The sequence below is a fragment of the Polyodon spathula genome, chromosome 11 (assembly GCF_017654505.1).
Source record: "Polyodon spathula isolate WHYD16114869_AA chromosome 11, ASM1765450v1, whole genome shotgun sequence".
In the NCBI taxonomy this organism is placed as follows: domain Eukaryota; kingdom Metazoa; phylum Chordata; class Actinopteri; order Acipenseriformes; family Polyodontidae; genus Polyodon; species Polyodon spathula.
This window is the reverse complement of record NC_054544.1, coordinates 31,059,147-31,082,600: the sequence shown is the minus strand read 5'-3', so window position 1 is coordinate 31,082,600 and position 23,454 is coordinate 31,059,147. Positions and strand designations below refer to the sequence as shown.

Sequence of the window (23,454 nt, the reverse complement as noted above, 5' to 3'; positions counted from 1 at the left end):
GTGGTAACAAAGACTGTTTGTCTCAAAAACTCAAAAGTGTTGCAGGTTGTGGTTACTGTGCCCAGACATGCGCTGGTTTAGTTCATCCCATTGCCGCGCCATTAAAATGAGATTTACTGATTGGAGAGGTTAGGGTTACCTGACAGTGTTGTATTGTATTGCTGTGAAGAGTAAGGTTTTGTTTGTTTCACAAGCACACGGGATGAAGCTGTAGCAGTACATTTTGTCACATGTTCAGTCGGCAGCCTTAGTTCATTCTGCAGTTTGAAATGATGAAGCAGCATCTTAGCAAATAATACACTTGCCTCAAACCTTCAGATGCCTATGTCCCGTTTAACTAAAATGCATGTTTAAGTAATGCTTAACAAAATAATTTCCCGCTGTTTTCTCATCACATATGGTATTAACAGGTGCTGGAGCAATGGGAATGGCAGCTATGCTCAGATACATTATGGATAGTAAAGGGCAAATAGAAAGGATAGAGATTTATAAAAGGCATCGACGATGGTTGCAATAGTAAATCTCTGGAAGTCTCAGAGGAGGAGAAGCTTTTTAATTTGATCATCTTGGTGAAATTAGGTGATTTAGAGATCAGAATGGGAAATACATCTTTCTGCAGACAAACATGGTCACGAGAAATCATTTTATTGTCCAAAATGATGATGTAAGGCTTTGCTGGCATTTTACAGTGGAAAAACATTAGACCATTTGTTGTCATGTCATGCCGTTTGGTGGAGCGCAATACTCAGGGCCAAGTTATAAAACAAAACTCATTTTTTGGGGGGGTGGTGGGGTGGGGTGGATTTATTTTTTATGTTCTTCAATGAAGTCTTATTTAGCTTACTGTACATTACACTTATGAGAAACAAGATACAGTAAGGGCACTCATCTGTCTACTGTAGGATTTCGGATGTCCACACTCATGAACAGAAACTCAGAGATGATGTCAGAATGTCTTCATCTCTTTGTTTTGTATTCTCTATTCATTAATTATGGAGGTTAAAAAGTAAAAAAAAAAAAATCATGTTTCGACCACAAGCGGCCCTCCTTATCTAAAAATGGTTTCAAAATGGAAGTGATTTTAAATGACGGATGTGTTGGGATTGAGTGATGTTTCTTCTGTAGATATGGTGTTTAGGTTTGACAGTAGCAAAGTTTTACTTGGAGCCTGTTCCAGCTTTCTAATGTATTAATTATGCTTGGGGATTCAACAAAGACAGCCTGCCTGACAGACTCTCATAGTTTTCATGGCATTACATTCTTTATTTATGCAATACATTTATGAACTTGTGTTGTGTATGTTTCTCACATACAGGTCTTGCATATGCTGTTGTTTAATACCCTGACAGGTAATTGACAAGGCGCTGATTGAGAGGAATAGGTGTAGGGACGTGTAGTAGGTGTTAGATTGCTTGACAGCTATCATTCCCTCTGTTGTGTATCTGCAAGTTCTGTAATGAAGATTTTAGGAAGACTGCAAAAAGGTGAAGCATTAATTGAAGATGGCATAGTGGATTGCAAAAGTGTTGTTCCTTCCCAGAGTGCTTAATCTTAGAAAAATAATCTGTACGATTAATACAACAGTGTTTATTTAATAGAAAGTTTGCAGTATTACAGCAGAATATCTATAGTATGGCCAGTAACCATTTTGTAATATAGCATTGTAATGCATTTTTAAAAAGGTGTTGTGTTCAGAAATTCAGCATTAGTAAAGCCACTTACTGTAGTGATATTACAGAGTATAATTTTGTAAAGCTGTGTCCTCAGTGGACATCACAAATCTACCCCAGAATCTAACACCAGTTTCCCACACTCATTTAATTCTCTTCTAGTTTTCCCTCCCCATAGTCATAGCCAGCATTCATGAGCATGTGATTTACAAATACCAAATTAAAGAAAAAACTAAAAGAAATAGCAATGCATCAATTGCTGTCATTTGAAATGATGAAACAGGGTTCATTTCCCCACAGTGGATTGCATTGTTAATGGGATTGCAAGGGTAATGATTTCAAAAGCAAACAAACAGTTTGCCAAGCGAATGAGGGCTGTCCTGAAATTGAAAAGAGAATGAATGACTAATTGAGTGAAGATAATAGGGTGGGATTAAACAGTCGCTTAAGACGATTAGACCAAAAAAGATGTGGACTGGAAGAGGATCAGACATGCATGGTGACACTGCACTTACATGCTGGTGCATGCTGGAGTGCATGTGGTTACCATGGCATCACAAGCTTATAAGTACCTCCGCTGTTTGTTTTCAAACACACTTTCCGTTGACAAAGGTATGTTAAACATAACGAAAGCAGTCCGCACCTGGTCACCGTCCCACCCAGCTGTAAACTGTATGCAGGCTGGGAACACCACTCGACTCGCGGTTTAGCATCTGTGTCAGGCTAGGGTAAGTACAGTAATTAGAGAGCCATTAGGACCATGGTGTAATTAGATAATTGAACAAAACAGCACAGTAGAAAAGTGGAAGATCAAATTCATGACTCAAATATATAAACTGAAGAAGGGCCCAAAGAAAACAAAGAGTGTTTGTATTGTGATCGAATCTGTTTTACATGCATGCTGTGTGGTGCAGAATTTTCAATTTGTAGCCTGAGTGAGGGTCACTGCTGTATATCACTCTGCTATGTCCTGAAAAGCATTCAGGGTGAAAACCTTCACTGTTAGTGCTGTCCATGTTGTCATGCCAGATTGCTCTTATTAGAATGCCATGTTCAAAAACTGGATTATTAAAAAGTGATGTTAGGAAAGCATTGACCTTTTTAATTACTGATCATTTAAGAATTTTTTTTTTTTTTTGTGTTGTGCCACTTGAATAGCCGGTACTGATGGAATATTAGGAAGGACAGGCTAAGTATTCCCAAGAGCAAACCTGAAACGTTTTGCTTGCCTCAATATCATGTATCAAAATATTATATGTCTGAGGCATGATATTCAGTGCTATCAGTATGTAAAGTTGCTCACAATTACAACCTAGTGGAAGTGCAACACAATGCCTTTTATCACTCTTAACACAGGGCAACCCTTATATACTGTACTGTAGAAGTTGTCAGTTTCTCCTGATTTGTTCGTGTTTACTTGATAGTCTCCAGTCACTGGGTTTTGCAATGGTTAGCCATGCTTGTTACAATGATTTACCACGCGTATCTATTATTGGCCATGCTTTCAATGTGTTCTACACCACTTTGCTCTGCTTTTACCATGGTATACTGTATATTTAAGGGATTGCTTCTGTTTCTCATGGCTTTTAAATCATTCACTAATATTAGTTAGTATTGCTAGTTGTAATGTTTCATTTACAGTAGACCTCAGTTTTCCAAACAGCCCTCTGTCACCGGCAATACTCTTCTGAAATGTTTCTAAAACATCACAAGCTCTCAATCAGAATGAAAGCCTAGCAGAGTAACTAAGCATTTGAACCTACTGGGGGATCCCCTGAATTTCATCAACCACCGAAATGTATGGATAATCCCGAGATAACCACAGAGTTATGGTTCATATACACTCCAGAGGGATTGCCCGGTGCTGTAAAAACATTCCTACTCCAAACAAATTATGATGGTGAAGCCCGTATTAAACTGTCACCATTACAAGTACATCTGTAAATGTATACAGGAATGTCGAATAATGATCATCATCCCTTTCAGATTAAATATAACTTGATGCCCTAATGCATTATTGTGGAATCAAAACAGCTCAATTAAAGCTTTTCAACAGGATTCTTAATGGCGTTTAATTAGTAGGGTAGTGTCAATATTGTGCTTTTATTTAAAGTGGGGATGCTTGAAGTCTTTAACTGTACCTAAATAATTTATGCAGTGCCCAGAACAGATAATACATATTATGTTTCTTCACTGAACATGAATTTCAGATTAATCTATTTTACAATTTACTAAATCTGTAGTCAGTGGTTATGGCAAGCATGTGATTCACTTCCTCTGTGTCAGTGGCTTCACAGAGGTTTTAATATTAGGAATGTGTCTCCTCCTGTCTGTCATGGTTTGATGTGTGCTTAACACTTGAGAGGGTTGTAAGAAACCCATTTGTAAAGTTATGACTGGAGGTTAGGAAATGAGCATTTAAACAAATGTTTGGCTCAATCAATTACAGCCATTAATAGAGCACAGTAATGGTTATTATTATTCTACATTTTACACAGGCTCAGAAATATCAAGACATTCGATAAATCTCCTCAAACCCCAAAACATACCCATACACTTATCTAACCCATCTGGAATGTGTTTTACCAGGAATGAGTTATAAAAAAAAAAAAAAAAAAGACAGCCGCAGTCAGACAGGAGGAAGATTCGGACTCCAAAGGGCAGTAAAAACATACAAGGAGAACACATGGAAAAAACAATTACAGAATAAGGTACAGTTATAGTCTTTCTCTGTGTAAGTGAATAAGTGGTTCCACCGCTCTTCCATGGGAACAGGGTTTGACCAATTTTGAAGGGATTCATCCAGTTTAGCTAATCTACAGACTTTAAACAGGAAGCTCATGTACAGTATTTACACCCTATGGAAAACCGGTTAAATTTTACACAATTAAAAAGGATACCAAACCACCTAAAATGAAGATGTAATTACATGGATCACAACGATTAGTATATTTAGGCTCTCCACACTACAGGGACCATTAGTGATGCCGTATATCAAAAGATTAAATACAGCACTTGAGTGATTTTTTTCTCACAAAATCATACTTTTAGGCAGCAAGCGAGCACTTCATGGCAAACACTGAAATGGAAACAGAAGAGAATGTTTTTTGACGACAGCGACTTTTCACACAGAGTCATTTGAGTATAATAGCAAAGCATCCCTGGCAACAAAGAAATGGACACTGGAAAGCAACTTGAACTGCCATCGATAAGGAATGTCTGAGAAGTATCCGTGATTAAGAGGGGATATGTGGAGTTATTTTTACAGTTTGAAACTCACTCTATTGTATGGCATTTTATTTTAGAGTCGCCATGTGTCACCACAACAAGTCAATATATTCAAGGGGCTTTTGGAAATTGACACATTGGAAATGTGATAGCTTCTTGTGGTTTAGCTACCCTGCCACTCACACATGCACATGCACACGCACACACACAGAGGTCTCTGTGGTTAAATGGTTAATAGTCACTTTGGCCTCTATGGGAACTACATCACTGCAGTACCCCCTCCCCCCATATTGTGGTAAATATGTTAAACATATATTGTAGTTTTGATGCAGTTACTGGCCTATTTTCACTCAACCACTCCTCGATGGAAGCTTTTCCTTACTTTTCTATATTTTACTTGTCTCTTCAGTCATTGTGGATTGGTGCCACTTTTCTCTTGAAACACACCTGACTTGAATATAAAGGAAATAAAACCACAGTCCCTGAGAAGAGCAGATAAACTGGAAGGCATGCCTCGGTTGCTAGGTTACATTGTGGTTTAGCTGTGCTGTGAGAGATGTCTCAAACATGAGTCAAGCATGTAAGGGGACAGTAAGCAATGGGAATGAAAGATAGGTTCAATTCAAGAAACTGCTCAATTATTGCAATACCCAGTTCAGTCCTGTGAAATGCATTATGTATACTGTAGCAGGCCTGGGATTTTCTGCAGCTGTGCACATTGCATGTAGTTGCTGCACTACACTACTCTATACAGTTTGAACAATGTCAGCGGTTTTGAAAGCCTGCTGCTGTTCTGAGCTCTGAAAGCATCTCTTTGAACAGAAGTAAACTCTCCGCTTGAATGGTACACTGGCTGAGAGAATGAGCTTCCATCAGTGAAATGGATTAGGTGCGACTCTCTCACTCATAGCCTAACACCAGACAGTGTTAAACATACACGTTGTTGAGTAGATCTGTTTGGGCTGTGAGGGGTTTTGAAATAACCAACAATGTGAAAATTGGAGCAATATCACAAATGTGATTAAGCTCTTTAACCAATGCTTGAATTATCCTCCCTTCAGATTGTAGTTTAAGAATTGTATCCACTTGGTTGTCAAACCCTCGGAATGCTGTACAGATTGAAACCATTAGCAAGGCTCTTGAATTCTGACAGCTAAAGCTAATGCAAATCAATCATCTCAATTGCTGTTTATGTTTTTGTAACCATTGCCAGGAAGTCTTTCAGAATGAACCCAATGCTGTAACTAGCAGCAGCAATAGTAATAATAATAATAATAATAATAATAATAATAATAATAATAATAATAATAATAATAATAATAATAAGATAGGCATAACAGATTTATTTATTGATTTATTTGAGGACAATGGATAATTGCAAAGTGTATCACATGGTTTATTTAGATTTCCAGAAAGCTTTTAACAAAGTCCTGCATAAAAGATTAATTTTCAAACTGAACGCAATAGAGAGTCAATGAAATGCATGCACATGGATTAGGGAGTGGTTAACATGTAGAAAACAGAAAGTACTGATTAGAGGAGAAACCTCAAAATGGAGCGATTAACCAGCGGAGTACCACAGGGTCCTCTGCAATTCTAATCTACATTTATGACTTAGATTCTATTTTTGCAGATGACGCAAAAATAGGAGGAATGGCAAACACCATTGCAGCAGCAAAGGTCATTCAAAATGATCTAGACAGCATTCAGAACTGGGTAGACACATGGCAAATGACATTTAATATAGAAAAGTGTAAGTTAGTGAACACAGGCAATGAAAATGTCCATTATAAATACCATGTGGGAGATACTGAAATTGAAGAAGGAATCTATGAAAATGATCTAGGAGTTTATGTTGAATCTGAAGTGTCTTCATCTAGGCAATATGGGAAAGTTATAAACAAAGACCAACAAAATATCCAATGAAAAGTGTTGAATTTAAATCAAGGGAAGTAATGTTAAAACTTTACAATGCATTAATAAGACCTCATGTAGAATATTGTGTTCAGTTCTGCCTACCTCACTACAAAAAGGATAGTGAGCTGGTGGAAGGGTGGTGGGTAATTCACTGACACAGGAGACAGACAGGTGGATTTGGCAACACCGCACAGGTGCCCAGTTTTATTTCGGGGTGCTATTTTTCTTTTAGCCCGCAGATGACGCTGTGGGTCCGTGGTCTGATTTACCAACGATGGTAAACAGAACCACGGGCATACCAAGCGATGGTACACAATACCGGCTCCCTTGCAGATGCTTCGAAACAATAATTCAAAACAGAAGGCACAAAGAAACAGGGAAAATAAAACAGTAACACACTACAAAGAAAAGGTGCTGCACTTGACAGCTATATCCCAGTCGCCGCTACCCGTGCGACCCGGATCACCGTCCTACACTGCCGGCTAACTAGCCTGCTCTGTTACAATACTCCGGGGTCTGCCCAAGGGTTCCCCGCTCTCACTGTCTCGCTTTGACACACTCAGTTTCGGTTTCTCCCGACTAGTTCTCGGTCGTGGACCAGCGCTTCCGCACTCTTGGCGCGTTTAAAGGGCAGACCTGAGGAAACAGCAGAGCATTTTTTTATAGGGCTAGCAATCTCCCAAGACTCACCTCTCAACCATTCAGAGTGGGGGAAAGTCCACACACCCACTTTCCCACCTCCCCATGTCACTGCCATGACTCACAGGCAGTTGTTGGAAGACTGCCGCCCTGTTCCTGCAGTACTGTGAACACACCAACAGAGTCAGCATAGATCTCCCCCTGCTACAGAGCTATTTACAAGGATATTTATACGAACATATTGCAAATTACACACATTACAATTAGTGTTATTTGATGTAGCTGGGACAATTATGTGCATTTAGACAGTAGGATTTGAGTGTCCCTATACAAAAAACAAACCTGTATATGAGCCAGGTAAAAACTAATTCCAAGGACAGTTACCCTGTCACATAAGAAAATAAGTACAGTATCAAATTATAAAACAACCTCACGTAAAATCAGGTTTAACACCCCTGGTGCAAGCCATTTTCAAATCTAACCTTATGTGCATGCAGTCCTCGTGATTCGTAGTTGTGGGTTCCACTTCGTGGAGAGTTCATTGTATTTCAATAGTGAGCCTCACATAACCACAATTTCAGATAGAAAAAAAGAACAAAGTTTCCGTTAGTAACAGGCTTGGTCACTCTACAGCAGCCTTCATCGTGATCTAACAGTGAAACAATGTTGTGGCTTCCCTTGCTTTGAATACAAAAGTACAAAATGTGCAGATTTTTTTCTATAGAGTAGTGTTTACCACATTCACTTGCTGCTATATTAAATATCTTAGCTATGCTGCAGTGCGGCCATTCTTTTGTGAGTAATGATTGTACAGGAAGTTTGCAATTAGAATGCCACATGAGATATGTGCAGGACTCCCTGTCTGTCTGCAGAGCAGCAGCCTGTGTTGTTTACAGAGCACCTTGCAGTCTTCATTTTGAAAGATTGGTGATTAGCTTTGAATGGCAAATTAATTGCATGAAAGAGATATCGATAACCCCCCCATCCCTTAATTCATGTGGATTTAATTACCTGTATGCATTCCATGTTCCTTTGTAGCAAATGATGTTGATCACATGTATAAGGCATGCATTCATGAATGAATTAACACTTCTCTCAATCCCCCGAGGAATTAGTAAATGGGTATGAATTAGTGACGAATAAACTGAATTCATTTGGAATGGGTGGAGAGGAAAGGGGAACCTAAATGTTTCTAAATCATAATGAATGAACAGGGCTGAATTCAAAATGAATTGCTTCTGGACAGAGGAAGTGCAGAAGATATTCAGGTGTTATTCCTGTGGTCTTCTGCTGGAATTCATTATGAATTTTCAACCATTATTTTAAAGGGTTACCAAGATATCTTTAAGTGCGAGCATGTGCAGGTTTCTGTACATATGCACAAATAATCTACCTGAAGGAAAACTCAGAACACAGTTAAACCTTATAGTGACTGCTCATAGTAGACAGCTGATCTTTTCTATACAGGATAATTCAGTAAAGTCTCTATAGACACACAGGGCTAGAGGGGTAATTTTAAGAAGTGTTAATACAGATGTTGTTGTGTTGTTGCATTACAACACTAGACCTATGTGTGCCAAACAAACACTGAATATAAAAAATAAATAAAGTTGCATACTGTAACTGCACTCCTGCACTTAGTTAAGTCATAAATATTAGAACTGGAACAGCTGCATGCTTAAAGCGGCCTTGTTTTAAAAGCGTACTGCTGTGCAGCACAAAGAGGATGAGGCCAGTCATTTTACTCATACCGGTTCAATAAAAAAATAAAAAAATAAAAAAATAAATAAACACAGAAGTGCAAAGTTGCGGAGTGAAAATGACGTAAAAACGAAATCTTCTCATTTAGAACAGTTACTTATTGTAATCCAAATCAAACATGGTGGCTGTTCTTTGTTTGCATGGAGAGAGGATGTGAGGGTGCCACAGAGAGTGAAAGTCGCAGGTGTAATATTTATAAAATAATAAAGAATAAGTACAGATAGAAATGCAGGCACATGCTTTACACAGGGACAAAACATTCACCAGTGCCACTCACAGCAGAGGCACCTTGTATATGTATCAAAGGTAACACTTTACATGAAGTTATCATGTATTTACATAGTAGTTACTTAGTAAATACATGTGTACCTACAATGATATGATAGTTACAATGTACTTAATGTGTGAATCTTTTTTGCACAATATAGTATCAGAAAATACACATTATTAGAGGCACTTCATGTAAATTGCTACCCTGTCAGATTTCCTGAGTAAGTCTGTGTGACAAAGACGGCTGTAGTGGGGACATCAGACTAGAAGAAACACACAGTACTGTGAGATGAAATGATAAATGGATGCGCTGCTGCATGGTTTATTATTATAAAATAAAACAGGACAAAATAACAGGACACGGCATTGGCAGCCTAAACAAAGCGACAAACAAAAAACGAACTACACAGACAAACACGATGAGCTGATACTTTAACTATTCTTATCGTTACCTCCGTCACCAATTCCATTCTCCACTCACCGAACACACAACCCCGAGTGAGTGAAAGCATGCTGCTTTTATGCAGCTGTACCGAGACTCGATTGCTAATCAATCATTCAATTGGAGTCGCGGTACAACTGCACGTGAATTTATAAAGTGCAGTTCCCTGTACTCACATATTATTACATTTTGCTTGCACGTGAAGTGCTGTGCAATCCTCGTGCCTAAATACAAATATACATTTTAAACACTCATGTTACACAGACCCGTTTATACCCCGTGTACCAGTGACTATACACCAACATTAACACACAACATACAACACAAAATACACACAGGGGCGGGGCACTTTGCCACAGTCTGTTCTGTTTGAAATGATTGCTTTGTCCAAGTTTCTATAATGGTTCATTCTTTATCCACAAGGTTTCTCTGCCAGCAGTAAATAGCGCTGCTGCAGGAAGCAATGGTCTGAGCGCTGGTTTTCTATTCCTCTTTGTTGAGCTCACTTTGACCTGACTGTGACAAAGACTTGAGTACTTCCCCCTCCCAGAGCAGTGTGGGTTTCCGAGTTAAACTGAAGTTCTCCTTCTCGTTGTAAAGTTTGCGTGTGCACACTGCATTGCTGCTCCACATTCAAGGATGAGTTTTAGAGCTAAAGTTTTTAAACGGGACCCCAGTGTTGATTTCCGGAGGAAAAGAAAGACTAAGAGAGCACGGGGGGACTTTAGCAGACTAAGCTGTGTAGGTATTTTAGAATTTACTGTGTGTGCTCTACCTGATTTTAATGTGTTCTTATGATAACAACATTGATAACTAACACAAGCATTAGACCAGGTGACTGGTCCAGACACTCAGGTTTTAGACGACAGGTACAAGTGATCAACTACGCTAGCAGGGTTTTCATGTTCTGCAGTTAGTTTTGTTAGCAAAGGCAGGTTGTGCATACTGGTTATTAATATGGTAAATGTTATTTAATTCAGTTTGCCCTGTGTGTTTTATGTGTGATGTTGTTGTGCATATCATAATTGATTATTTTGCTACACTGTCTATGCTTTTATTATGTTTAAGGCAGTACACTCCTATATAATTAGGTTTTTTGTTGAATGAAGTTGGTATTAACTGACATTAAATCTTAGGTCGCATCTGAATATGATGTACGGTAGATTTCAGTACTGAGTAAACAAAAAATAGAGAATATAGGAAATCCAATGTTGCCATAATAGAGACAAACTGTGAGGGAATGTTTTGAAAATATTGGACTCAGGTAATTGCTTTAGCTTGGTTTTGATTTCTTATAGTGAAAGGGTACTTGTACCGTTCCATACTCCCTGTTACTGATGATGTAAAACACTGCAAAGGTGCTTAATCGGGTCAACAGTCAAATTAAAATGGCCCCTCTTTCAGCAAAGCTGGAAGGAAGAGCAGTACAGTAGGAGCAGGTTTTACATCTGACCTAGAGCTTTTAACCCTGTCTCACTACCTTAATGAGAAAACAACAGGAATGTATTCACCTTGACTCTTTTACACACACACACACACACACACACACACACACACACACACACACACACACACACACACACACACACACATACACCTTGGCATATTCATTCATCAAGAATATCTTCACCTGGGATGCCCTTCAGATAAGTTCTAATAGACATGTACAAGGTTAAGTGACAGTAGTGAATTGTATAGCAGACAGTTATACATGTACAGCTAAAACACGCAAAAAAAAAAAAATTCCTGTTGTGCTGTTGATATTTATCTGATTTTTCTCACAGCTTTGTCAGTATGTCAGTGTGCTTCTGGTGTTGTCTGAATAATATCCTGTCCTGTTGCTGTTCTCGGTTCTGTTTTTAACTACCAGTGCTCATTGCTTTTGGATGGTGAGATTGAACACTGGCTATATAGCTGTATACCGTAGGTGAATATCGCCTGGGTTAGGCATAGTTTAATGAATGATGAAAATACTGTAAGCTATTAAAGTTTGAACTGTGCTATGAACTTTGTAGACACATCACAGTCTGTGACCTCTACAGTTCCCCAAAGGTTCACCAAGGATGACATTTTAATTATTGTGCATCTATGCTGATATCTGATTTTAAAAAGTACCAAATAACAAAACAGCACAAGAACTGTAATAACAGTAACTGGTGTTGCACACTCATACTGTGGTTTCTATAAGGTACTATAAGGACAGCAGCATCCTACATAAGAGCAATGATATCCAAGTGTGTAGTGAAATGGTGGCTACTCTGCAATGGGGTTCGTCTTTCCATCCCTGCTTCAGTATGGTTCTCTTGCATTTCTAAGGTTGGCACAGGGCACTGGTGCTTCCCTGCTACTATGTCTGTAGGCATCCACTAAAAAATGTGCATATGTCCTTCATTAAAGTTTCTCTCGGCAGCCTTGCGGACAGTTTGATCTGGTCTGGGCTGAATTCCTTCATTCCCATTAACTCTGTCTTCACCAGCTACATTAATGGGGAAGGCTGATATGCTTTCTTTACTGAGTCAGATCCCTTATGATCCCATATTGCTGCCATAAGCAATCTTAAGTTTACACTGTCACTTCCTCACCAACATACTGCTGAGATGTCTCTTTTAATACTTTATTAAAAGCCGGACTCTTTTAAGACTGTTTGCTGTTACAATTTTTTCTACTTTTAGCAACCCGACCAACACCTTCTTAATGCAAGTTACTATTGGTCCTGATTAAACCCTGCTTTCGTATGATAAAGAAAGAATTGCAGTGTATATAAAGCTAGGGGTGGGGGTTATGGGGTTGATTAAGGTGTAATGGAGCCAAATGGGATTCCTAACTAAAGACCTGGCAATTGCAAAGGGGCATTTGCTGCCTTAGCTTCTTGTCATGGTCGTTTCCACTCATTATAAGTCAATAGCTCTTCCCTTGGTTTGTAAATATTCACATTATTTAAGGAGAGCCCTTGTGCAGTCAACATGTCTCTTTGCTTTAATCAGGATCCCCAGGTGACGCATAAGTACAGCATATGAAATCATAACCACACTCTTAATAGAGACTTTCCAGTAATTATGGGGAATCCTTCTGTATTTTAAGTTATTTTCCCTCAGAGGTTAACTTCCTGTAAATGAAAGTGAAATTGGGGTTCAAAGACTCGGTTCTCATAAATGTGACATGCAATATGGTTTATGAAGCAGCTTTACTTGTATGCATCAGTAAACACCTTGTTTTGGTATCATTATACAGTGTGTTTTCAAGCTGGTTTGAAACCAGCCTTACATAAATAAATTCCACTGAGTAGAATCTATTATAATAATACTACCCTGAAGAAACCATAGAAGAAAGCAGCAATGGCCACAATGGAAACACATTATGTGTATCATTGCGATCTCACTTGACCTTCTTGTCCCTCACAGTCCCAGAAACACAAACTTAAGAGGGCAGTAAAGTAACAGGACCCCACCACTGTAAACTGGAATCTTGTTTTTTTTTTGTGTCTGCAGCCTAGATGGAAGGCATGACCTATTTCTGTTTAACAGATCCCCTCAATAATAAATAGGAACCAAGTTTGTAACTAACTGTGAATTTGTGCAAAATATTTTCCAAATCAAATCATTGGACCTACTACTTTAAGAATTGCAAGTATGGGTCTATTTTCTGATGGCTGCCTTGACTTCTTTGCATTTCCTGTATTCTTTTCAAACACAGTCAGAACCAACTTTGTAAGATGTTTTTTTTCTTTTCATATTAGACCACAAGAGTGCCAATAACAAATAGTAGCATAAGCGTCACGTATGTTTATTACAGATAAGAGATGAGAAGAGAAACATTGATTGTGTGTTTTCTTTCTTTCTACAGCAAGAGAAACCAAAACTAATAGACCCTCTGGATTATGAGGCTGTTATCTCAGAGCTTGACGGTGAACTTAAAGATGACCCCTTGAAGGATCTCATAGTGTTCCCTGATGAGGATTTCTCGGTTAGTATTGTAAGCTCTTTATCAAATTAAATCCTGTAAAACACTGTTCGGTAGAATATGCAGTAATGATAAAAGAATCCTCTTTGGCAAATGTTTTGACCAGAAGTCTATCTAAATGTCTTTAGCACTTTTGATTAAGGAGCATAGTTAACCTTGCATCGACATGGTTATTACTACTGTAGATAACACCCTAGTGTGGAATAGATGTGCAATTCCAGTACATAAAACTAGCATATGCCATGGTGTCACCATGTAATTACATCAGATAAAAATGTTTATTCATCCCACCCATAAAAAGATATAGTAGTTACCATGTAAGAATGGGAATTGTGGTAACTACGTAGTTATTACAGTGTTATTACACAACCATTCCCTGCAGCCTGAGATGCTACATTGCCTTCAGTGGTGAGATTTTGTGTTGTCTTCACCCCACAGAGAACTGAGACCCAATACTCATTTCACTCGGCGAAGACATTGAGAAAGAATTTGAAATGTCTGTCAAAGAAAGTTTATTTTAGTATAATTACATATTTGTCAAATAACAGAAAACGATATTTACTTTTAGAAATGTACCAAATCCAGTGATAGGTCCATTATCTGCTTTATAAAAACAAATGTAATTAAAACGTGCAGCACTGCAGTGGTGTCTCTGACCTCATTTCATTACTCAAGCCAAGTGTTCGCAAGAGGAAGCGGTTTTATGAGTTCCACTGAACATGCTCAAGTAAGAGTCTAAAAGGGAAGCTCAAAGTTGAACTGAGGAAGAGAGTGAAAATAGCAATTACCATACTATAGAGAAACAAACATTTAACACCAGCAAACAGTAAAACTGACAGTGATTTCACACGTTGGAAACTGTACGAACCAATGTATTGTCAAGATGACTGACATGAGATTAGTATTTAAAGGGCCACTGTCTACCTTCTGAATTGTCTTTTTCTTTCTTTCTTACCTGTTTACTCGCATATTGTCATGTTCTCTATGATACTCTATTGTTATTTCTTCTTAAGGCATTATTTACCCTGCTTTATATTCGAGTAAAAATGTTTCTAAGAACTGATTTTCTGAGGCTGGGTGGGGAAGCATATTAGTAGTGCACTAAAGCAATGTACACTGAAACCTGTGCCACACTGATATGCTTCCCCACCTTTCTTCAAAACATCAGCTTTGAGGAGCATTTTCTGAAACATTTGGCATTAATACCGGAAAGCGCTGGATTTTTCTTGGAATAAGCTGCAGCTGTGCTTATTTAAATACAGCTTTCACAAAGTAGATTCAGCCAGATTAAATGAATACAGATGAATAAATCAAGCGGCTTGTGTTTTGTAGACAGCCACGATTTCTTGGGAGACGCAGACCTTGTACTCCACTGTCCCAGAAGATGCAGAAATGCAGGCTGAAAGTCTCCTGGTCAAAGAGGTGAGCATCATGACTGGACTACTTAAGCACTTGTAACTGACGCAGCACTCATTAACTACTAAACAATTGACCAGAGTGTCAGTTAGATGTCCCTGGTCAAACTGAGGGCAGTTTATTAAAGACAGGAACAATTATCTACAGGTAATAACCGCTGTGGAGGATATACATGTATTTACTGGAAGTGCTTGTCTATTGTTTTTTTTTTTTTTTTTTTTTTTTTTTTTTATATATATATATTTGGTCTGGATTGTTTTGAAATGAATGTTGCCATTTAAATGGAGTTTTAAGATTCTAAAATGTGCTGTAGGACAATGACCAAATAACCTTGATTGGCTGTGAGGATAACACTTTCTGAAGCCCATGTTAAAACTACATATTAAAATAACTCCCAAATGGTAATGTTCTGCAGTACTGACTATATCTGGACGAGTAACAGAGTTTATACCAGAACAGAACTGCTGTGTATATATGCTGGTAGATTGGGGCCACGGCCCAATTTGAGTTTTGATATATGGTTTGAAAATTATACAGTTAAATCTTGCTATGGATTCGAACACTAAAGCTTGGGGTTGTCCTTTACTTGCAAAGCTTGCGTTTTCCAGAAGCAGTTAGCATGCCATTTGTCATTGTTAGCTGCAGATTATATTTCTGTGAAATTATGATCCATCATACAGACCTCATCCCCCTCAAAAAAAATAAAATAAAAGATTACACGCCAGCCAGTTTCTATTCTAAAATGACTAGAAAAACCATTACTTCAAGTATGTAATGCATGCACTTTTCAGAAGCTATTAAACCCCCCATGTGTTCTAGTTTACCACAAGCCAAGTGACACGCACATTACAATAAGGGGCTGTGCAGTTGGTAGAGTGGCTATGGCTTACACAGGACATGCCTGGAATCACAAATACATAACAGTAATAATGTGTTTTAATTCAGCCACCAGCATTGCTACTGGGCTACTGTGATACTTCTAGGCTCTAATTAGCATCACTATTTATTTGTCACTCGTTAATGGGTGGGGGGGGGAGTTGGAGGCAGTTGGAAGCGCAAAATTAATTGATTAAAGGGCTGGGTGGTGCAGTGTGCCTATTCTGATTGAAACTGAGTGGCAGTGCCATTGTATTTAAATGGGGCTATAGTGGATCCATAATCTGATTATGTCAAGTGGAATCAACTGGCCCTGTTCTTCATCAGGCAGCAGTCCATCACAAAGTTTCTGCTTGCCAAAAAGCATGTGGAGCAGTTTCACAACCAGTCCATTTAAAGAAGTTTCCAGAAAGAACAAAGCAAGTCAATGTATATGTTTTTACACTTTGTTCTATAGCCAAAAAACATACATTCTAGTAGCATCTTCTGATAATTACAAATGTATATTGCTGTTTTACATTGTGGCTGTTTTACATTTACATTTTTTTTTTTTTTTTGTTATTATTATTATTTTTTTTCTTTTGTTTTGGAACAGTTTACACCAGTCCCTGTGACATATTTGCTTGTGTTACTTATTTTATTGAATTAGTTGTTATTGTCCAATAGAATTGCAGTAAAGAAGGCAGGGTTTAAAGACATTTGGCCAAGTGCAGAAGTAATGCAACTTTAAGATGTGGCTTGTAACATGTGTAAAATTAAATAAAAACAGTGTTCAGTGTTTTTGAAAAGACCCCTTACACGTGCTGGCCAATGGCTGATGAAATTACTCGGGGCTTTGCTGACTCATACAGAAGCTGAAAAAGCTGAAGTTCAAATGGTTTATCATGTTTACACCCATGATGTACTCCACCCTTTACTCAGTTTGACATTCTAGCATGATATGGCTTCTGATCTCAATAACATTACACAATTTTGGATGCGCTTGGATTTTTAATTGCAATGCACAGAACAGGCACACACTTCACTATATGCAAATTCATCTTTCTGCTTGTGTTTAAGATTCAGAAATTTGAATGTAACAATCTGTGTTGGCTATATTCAGGGCAATGGTGGTAGTTTTAGAATGTTATTGTCACTTTCCAACTGCCTCTACCTAGATTTGTTGCTTTGACCATTGTCATGTGACCTTTTAATGGCTCTGTCTTTTATCAATGGATGATAACAAAATTAAATTGTTTTCCAATAACTGTCACATAGGGGATACAATGTAGACCTGTGTCACAGCTCTTTTCATGACATCAACAGACAAGGTGTGTGTGTGTGTGTGTGTGTGTGTGTGTGTGTGTGTGTGTGTGTGTGTGTGTGTGTGTGTGTGTGTGCGTGTGCGTGTGTGTGTGTGTGTGGGGGGGGGGGGGTTAACATAAACCAGGGGTGTCACTAGGGTTTTTTACTCAGGTTATGTGTCCGAGGCATTGACGTCACCCAAGCATTTCTTCAAAATTGATTGCAGTTTCAGCTGGAGAAATTCTTTATCAAAATGAATTACAAATGGAAAAGTCATTGTCTGGGTATGTGAACAAAAAATGTAACATGACCTCCCCTATACCCCAGTGGGAACAGGATGATGTCACTGGCAAACTCTAGTAACCAGGAGGAGACTCAAACACACGAAAGGTGCAGGTTTAAACACGCTGTTGCCCTTTTAATTCCAAAATAATAAACAAAACAAAATAAACAGGCAAAATGGCCAAAATAAACAGTGAAACAAAACATAATATATACAACAGTTTTTGACCGAGCCGCTGGTTTCATGCACACAATACATGGCTCCCCTAAACCCCAACGATATATATATATTATTACACACCCGCACAAAAAAACCTCACCTCCAACACCGACATCAATTCTCCACACTCTAATTCTCACTAATACCTGTGAACACCTATTTTATACCTCCTTGGCTGGACCTTTCATTAATCGTTTATTTCAGTTGCCGGCTCCAGCCACATTCCCATGTGTGTTTCACAGAGAGGATTTTAATTCCCTGATAGATAAAGCACAAAAATAAAGATGACTTTCATTAGAATTCAGACAGGAGCCTTCTAATGATCTCTGTATAGCTGAGTGAACTGTATGAGTGAGTTTCATTGAATCTTTAAGCAAGCAGACTATATTTGCCCTTAGGTGGTAGACGTACTGTGAATAATTATAGCAGTGATCAAAAGTAGTCTCTGCTTCAATTATTCTTAAACATATACTTAAAAAAAAAAAAAAAAAAAAAAAGTAAAAAAAGTAAAGAAAAATTCAAAAATTAGGTTCCCGTGCTTCAGGGTTTAAGACTGTAGCTGTAATAAATGTGACCTATGACCTTAAAAAGCTGACTCCTTTTGTTCTTTATACAGCATTGTTATACCTTACAGGGGGGTTATGTTACTTGGTCACATATAGTGGAGGTACCTATTACCTATTTGTATCCAATCAACCAGTTGTGAAGAAGTTTGGTTTTGGGCATTCCTTGTCAAAAGTTATTTAACTTATCAGTTGTATTAAGACCATGGTTACTTACTATACATTTGCATAGGAGCAGGTCACTGAATGGCTAATGATGCATGTGTTTAAAACACCCCTGCAATATACATGCATTGTTGCATTGTTTTATTCTACTATTATCGTATCACTTATGGTCAATGTATGAATCTTCATTGAGTAAGTCTTTTATTTCTGATTTTACTAATCAATGAATTCTGCTGTAAATGACTGATTGCTGAACAAAGGTGTCACATTTGCTACATTGTGAACCAAGGATAAAGTAGACCAAACATACTGTTATTTGTCATTGTCATCTGTGTATCTTCAACGATTTTTGGACCATTAAAACTACACCCACACAAACAGACACACACAGTCACACACTGCTGGGTTTTGTCGTAATCTGAGGAGGGGTCAATATGTTCTCTAGTGCACATCAGTTTATTCATTTTACTCTGTGTGTCTTCGTAGATGGTAGTTGTGGTGTATCCTAAAGGATCGGGGATTTTCCAGATGTTTAAAATGAGAAGTGAAATAACTTATTTCTTGGGTGTTAAAAGTGTTTAACATACACATTGTGCTTTTGATTAGGTGAGCATACAGTTTCTGGGATAGGACTGCATGTTTTAATGCATATATAATAATACAGCTTTTTTTTTTTTTTTTTTTTTTTTTTTTTTTTAGCTGGGCACATATGTGTAGTGTTTCAATAGTGGTTTTGTGACTCATGTACTGTATTAAACATAAATGAGCCAAATAATTTTTGAGGTTTGCAACTTATTTTAAGAATGGTGGTATATTTGTTGTCTCTTGGAAATAAAAACAGCCTAAGGCTTCTATAATGATATAGCTTTAAAAAAAAAAACAACAACATGTGATGCTACCCATTTAGGCTGTGTTGCTTTCACAAATAACCATATTGATTACAAACCCTCTTTATAGAGTTATCTTTATATCAGTTATCTTGAGTTATCTGAAGAGCGTTCTACTGTACTATTTATAATTGTACTTGTATTATTATACATTTCACTATCTTGAGAATTGTTGCTTTCATTGCACAAGATAAAGATGTTTTTTGTTCCTTAGGAGTTATTCAAGTTGAAGCCTCATTGGCACAATAGCAGCGGCACAGTACATGTGGTTTTCTGGTCACTGGCAGCAGTATGGCCTCACCATGTGTTTAACTGTTTCTATTTTAACTGATTTATTTGTATTTGTTCTTTCAGGCCTGTAAATTCTACAGCTCCCAGTGGCATGTTGTCCATTATAAACACGAGCAGTATTCTGGAGATTATCGGCTACTGCCCAGGTAAGGGTTCTTTTGCAATGCATATGAAGCAATGAGTGGAACAAGGCTTAACTAACTTTAGAGGGCTGACCCTTTTAGTACATAGTGCATATCTCTTAGCACTGATCTTCAATGTCAATGCAGTGACACCACAATGGTAATGGATCTGACTGTAGGGCAATAATAGTATTTCAAGGGGAGCATTGGTAGAATAGTGGTAGCATTTGACATATCAGTATATATTTTGACATGTCAATGCAGAATTGACAGTAATCCATTGCTTTGTGAATGGCAGCCTCTGTGTCCTGTGTTGTCTCGATGGACACATGGACGGACAGACACTTCAGAAAGATTTATTCCACTTCATCGATGTGTGTGTCTCTTCTGTGAATTTAATAAGGTTTCCTGTAAAATATATTTTGCTTTTTTTAACTGTAACAAGTAAGACCACTCTGTTATATAGCAGTAGCTGTAAAAATAAATATTTGAACATTGCTACTGTTGTTTAGTGTATTGAGCCCACTCTTAAATAGTGTAAAAGTGATTTAATTCATTGGACAGCCAGACAGAGCAAAATGCAGTGCTTGGAGAATTCATGATACAGATGTATCGATTCATTGAAGACTAAGGAGTTGAATCTGTTTGCATGAGCTAGTTAATGGGCAACTGGGCAATGGCTTAAAGATGCATTTTCGATTTTACAGAAAACATTACAAACCAGAAAAGCTGCCTTCACATTCTTTTGAAATCGATCATGAAGATGTTGATAAAGATGAAGTAAGTACATCAACCTACATCTGTTCATTGTACACCTCACCATCTGTGAATAACACACAGGGGTTTTACAAAAGGTAAGTTATCATATTACTGTGATTCCCAGGATAGGCCCCTTCCTTGATTGTTCTGACATGTATGTAATTATATTTTACAGTTATTTGTCTCATACTGTAGTGATTTAAACTGCTCCTGGCTATTATGTGATTTGCAACACCCAGCATACAGTGTCGGCTATTTCTTTACCAGTTCTATTTCAGGCCTAGAACTCCTGGAAAACCCTTTACCATGACTAAAGGGGAAAAGGCCAAGGCCCTATACTTGACCAACAAAGCTGAGAAGCTAACATATGACCAGTTTAGCACGTGTCCTAGCTTAATATAATACATAAAATACATTAACAGAAACTGTGTAATACAAAGAGTTGGGGTATCTTTGGGGACAGTCTTGTAAAGCTAACAATGCTTGTCTTCACAGGACACGACATCCCTGTCATCTTCTAAAGGAGGAGGGGGAGGGGGAGGAGGTTTTGGCGTTTTCAAGTCCGGCTGGCTTTATAAAGGGAATTTCAACAGCACTGTGAACAATAGCATCACTGTTCGGGTATGTATAGGAACTGCCACTGCTCTGTGTGCTAGTATTAGCTTCACAGCCCCCACATGCATTGTGACTTGATGTCTGCTACAGTGCATAGGCTTTGCTGCAAGCGGTAGGGTGCAGGTACTGTCAACTACCAGTGCACACACTCAAAATGTAAAGAGGGCTTTGCTCACTACATTTTAACTCTTAAGTTTAAAATGCATGACACTGTCTGCTAGTCTGGTGTATGTTTATTTAACAGCAGTGTAGAAATATTTCATGCATATGAAACATTTTTTAATCAGTCACATTTTTATTTTATTTTATTTTATTTTAATAACTCACACGTTAAAGCTATTGATAGGGGAACATTTTTTCTCAAAATTTTGTTTCGAATAAGAAAAATCTGATATGCAAAAATGTCTTTGTGATTTATAAATTGCCTTAATTTAAAAATAAATACTTTCATTAAAAAAAAGTATTTATACATTTTACAAATTTATAACATTTAGTTTGTGTTTTTTTTCAGTCATTCAAAAGGAGATATTTCCAGCTCACACAGCTCTCAGACAATTCATACATCATGAATTTTTACAAAGATGAGAAAATCTCAAAAGAGCCCAAAGGGTGTATATTCCTCGATTCTTGTACTGGTGTGGTGCAGGTGAGTTATAGTCCGATTTGAACTCTGCTCTGTTAAAACTGGTCTCATAACAGAGCTTCCCTGGTCCTCGGGTACCATCAACGGTTTCAACCAGGAGCACCGTTTTGCTTAACTGTATTGTTTTTCAGGCATATAAAACTGCATTTATCTGAGACTTACAGTGTGCTCTTGAGTCTGTCTTCATTACCAGATTACAATGCAAATGGCTGAGGACCAGAGCTGAAAACCGCTGTCTTAGAAGTATCAGGCTGTAGCCAAACCAACCAAGTTTAAATAGTGATGCAGTCATGCTTCAATAAATAGAGTGGTGTTATGGAACCGGATGAAGTCATTTCCTGCGTTGATGTGTGACCAACAAAAGTTTCCTCTTTGATAACATTGCTGTGTTATACCTGTCCCTCAAAATATGGTACTCATAAAATGCAAATAATAATAATAATAATAATAATAATAATAATAATAATAATAATAATAATAATGAAGCTCAACAATCCTGTTTTAATACCTGTACTTTTCTACTCTTTGTTCAAAATATTATCTTTAAAAAATCCCAAAGCAGTGATTTAAGTTCTTGATACATTTTAAAATCAATGGCTAAAAAGAGTCAATCATTCGAACAAGACAAAAATACTTCAAACAATCATGCAAACAGTAGAAAACAATATAAAAGTGAGGGAGCTGATTAGTCTCCATGCCCATCACTTCTGTGGCTTCTCTCTCTGTAAAATGCGACAAGATGTTTGATTTTCACTCAACACCATGTTGAGGCCACAGTATCCATTTCACTTGTGAACAAAGCCAGATTCAAACCCAGTTCTGTGGTGGTAAAAGGCAAGTTAACTGCCCAGAATCTTAATTATTTTCCACATGGTTGTTCCAGAACCTCCTAGATTATCTTTTGGTTTCATGCTCCATGAGTTATGGTCTAATTGGCTAAACCAGTGCTAGCAAATGTACAGCTCCAGTGCAGTGAATGCTCCAGTGCAATGAACTGCAGAGCCAAGCAGACATCACATCTAATGATTACATATCTATCTATCTATCGATCTATCTATCTATCTATAGACAGATATATATATATATATATATATATATATATATATATGATAATAACATTTCTAATGCTAATTTCTTGAATCAAACACTTACAGAATCACAAGGTGAGGAAATATACCTTCGAGCTGAAAATGAACGATGTGACATACTTTGTCCTGGCAGCTGAAAATGAGCAAGATATGGACGACTGGATTTCCACCCTGAACAGAATCTTGCAGATCAGTCCAGAGGGGCCGATGCAGGAGAGGAAAAGCATTGACCTCACAGACATTAAGCCAGGTGAGCCGCGAAAATATTTCAGTGTCATTGACACAGAAGAGCCCATGGCAGCTCCTCTTAGCATGGTAATAAATGTACCTTTTCAGACTGTAGAGCAATTTGTCTC

General features: G+C 37.9%; 1 protein-coding gene across 14 annotated transcripts in view; it reads left to right on the top strand.

Annotated features, from left to right (window-relative positions):
- The window catches only part of LOC121323262 (dedicator of cytokinesis protein 10-like), an 83,893-nt gene that overhangs the window by 23,278 nt on the left and 37,161 nt on the right, over nucleotides 1-23,454 (top strand). For 11 of the 14 annotated variants that reach the window (XM_041264227.1, XM_041264223.1, XM_041264231.1 and 8 more), the window contains exons 2-8: nucleotides 13,771-13,890; nucleotides 15,220-15,309; nucleotides 19,935-20,017; nucleotides 20,701-20,773; nucleotides 21,248-21,373; nucleotides 21,879-22,013; nucleotides 23,165-23,348. In XM_041264227.1, the coding sequence (XP_041120161.1) occupies nucleotides 13,771-13,890; nucleotides 15,220-15,309; nucleotides 19,935-20,017; nucleotides 20,701-20,773; nucleotides 21,248-21,373; nucleotides 21,879-22,013; nucleotides 23,165-23,348 (811 nt within the window). Of the gene's footprint in view, nucleotides 1-10,501; nucleotides 10,669-13,770; nucleotides 13,891-15,219; nucleotides 15,310-19,934; nucleotides 20,018-20,700; nucleotides 20,774-21,247; nucleotides 21,374-21,878; nucleotides 22,014-23,164; nucleotides 23,349-23,454 lie in introns of those variants that run through there. The other 3 variants (XM_041264230.1, XM_041264222.1, XM_041264221.1) reach the window with 1 other exon arrangement.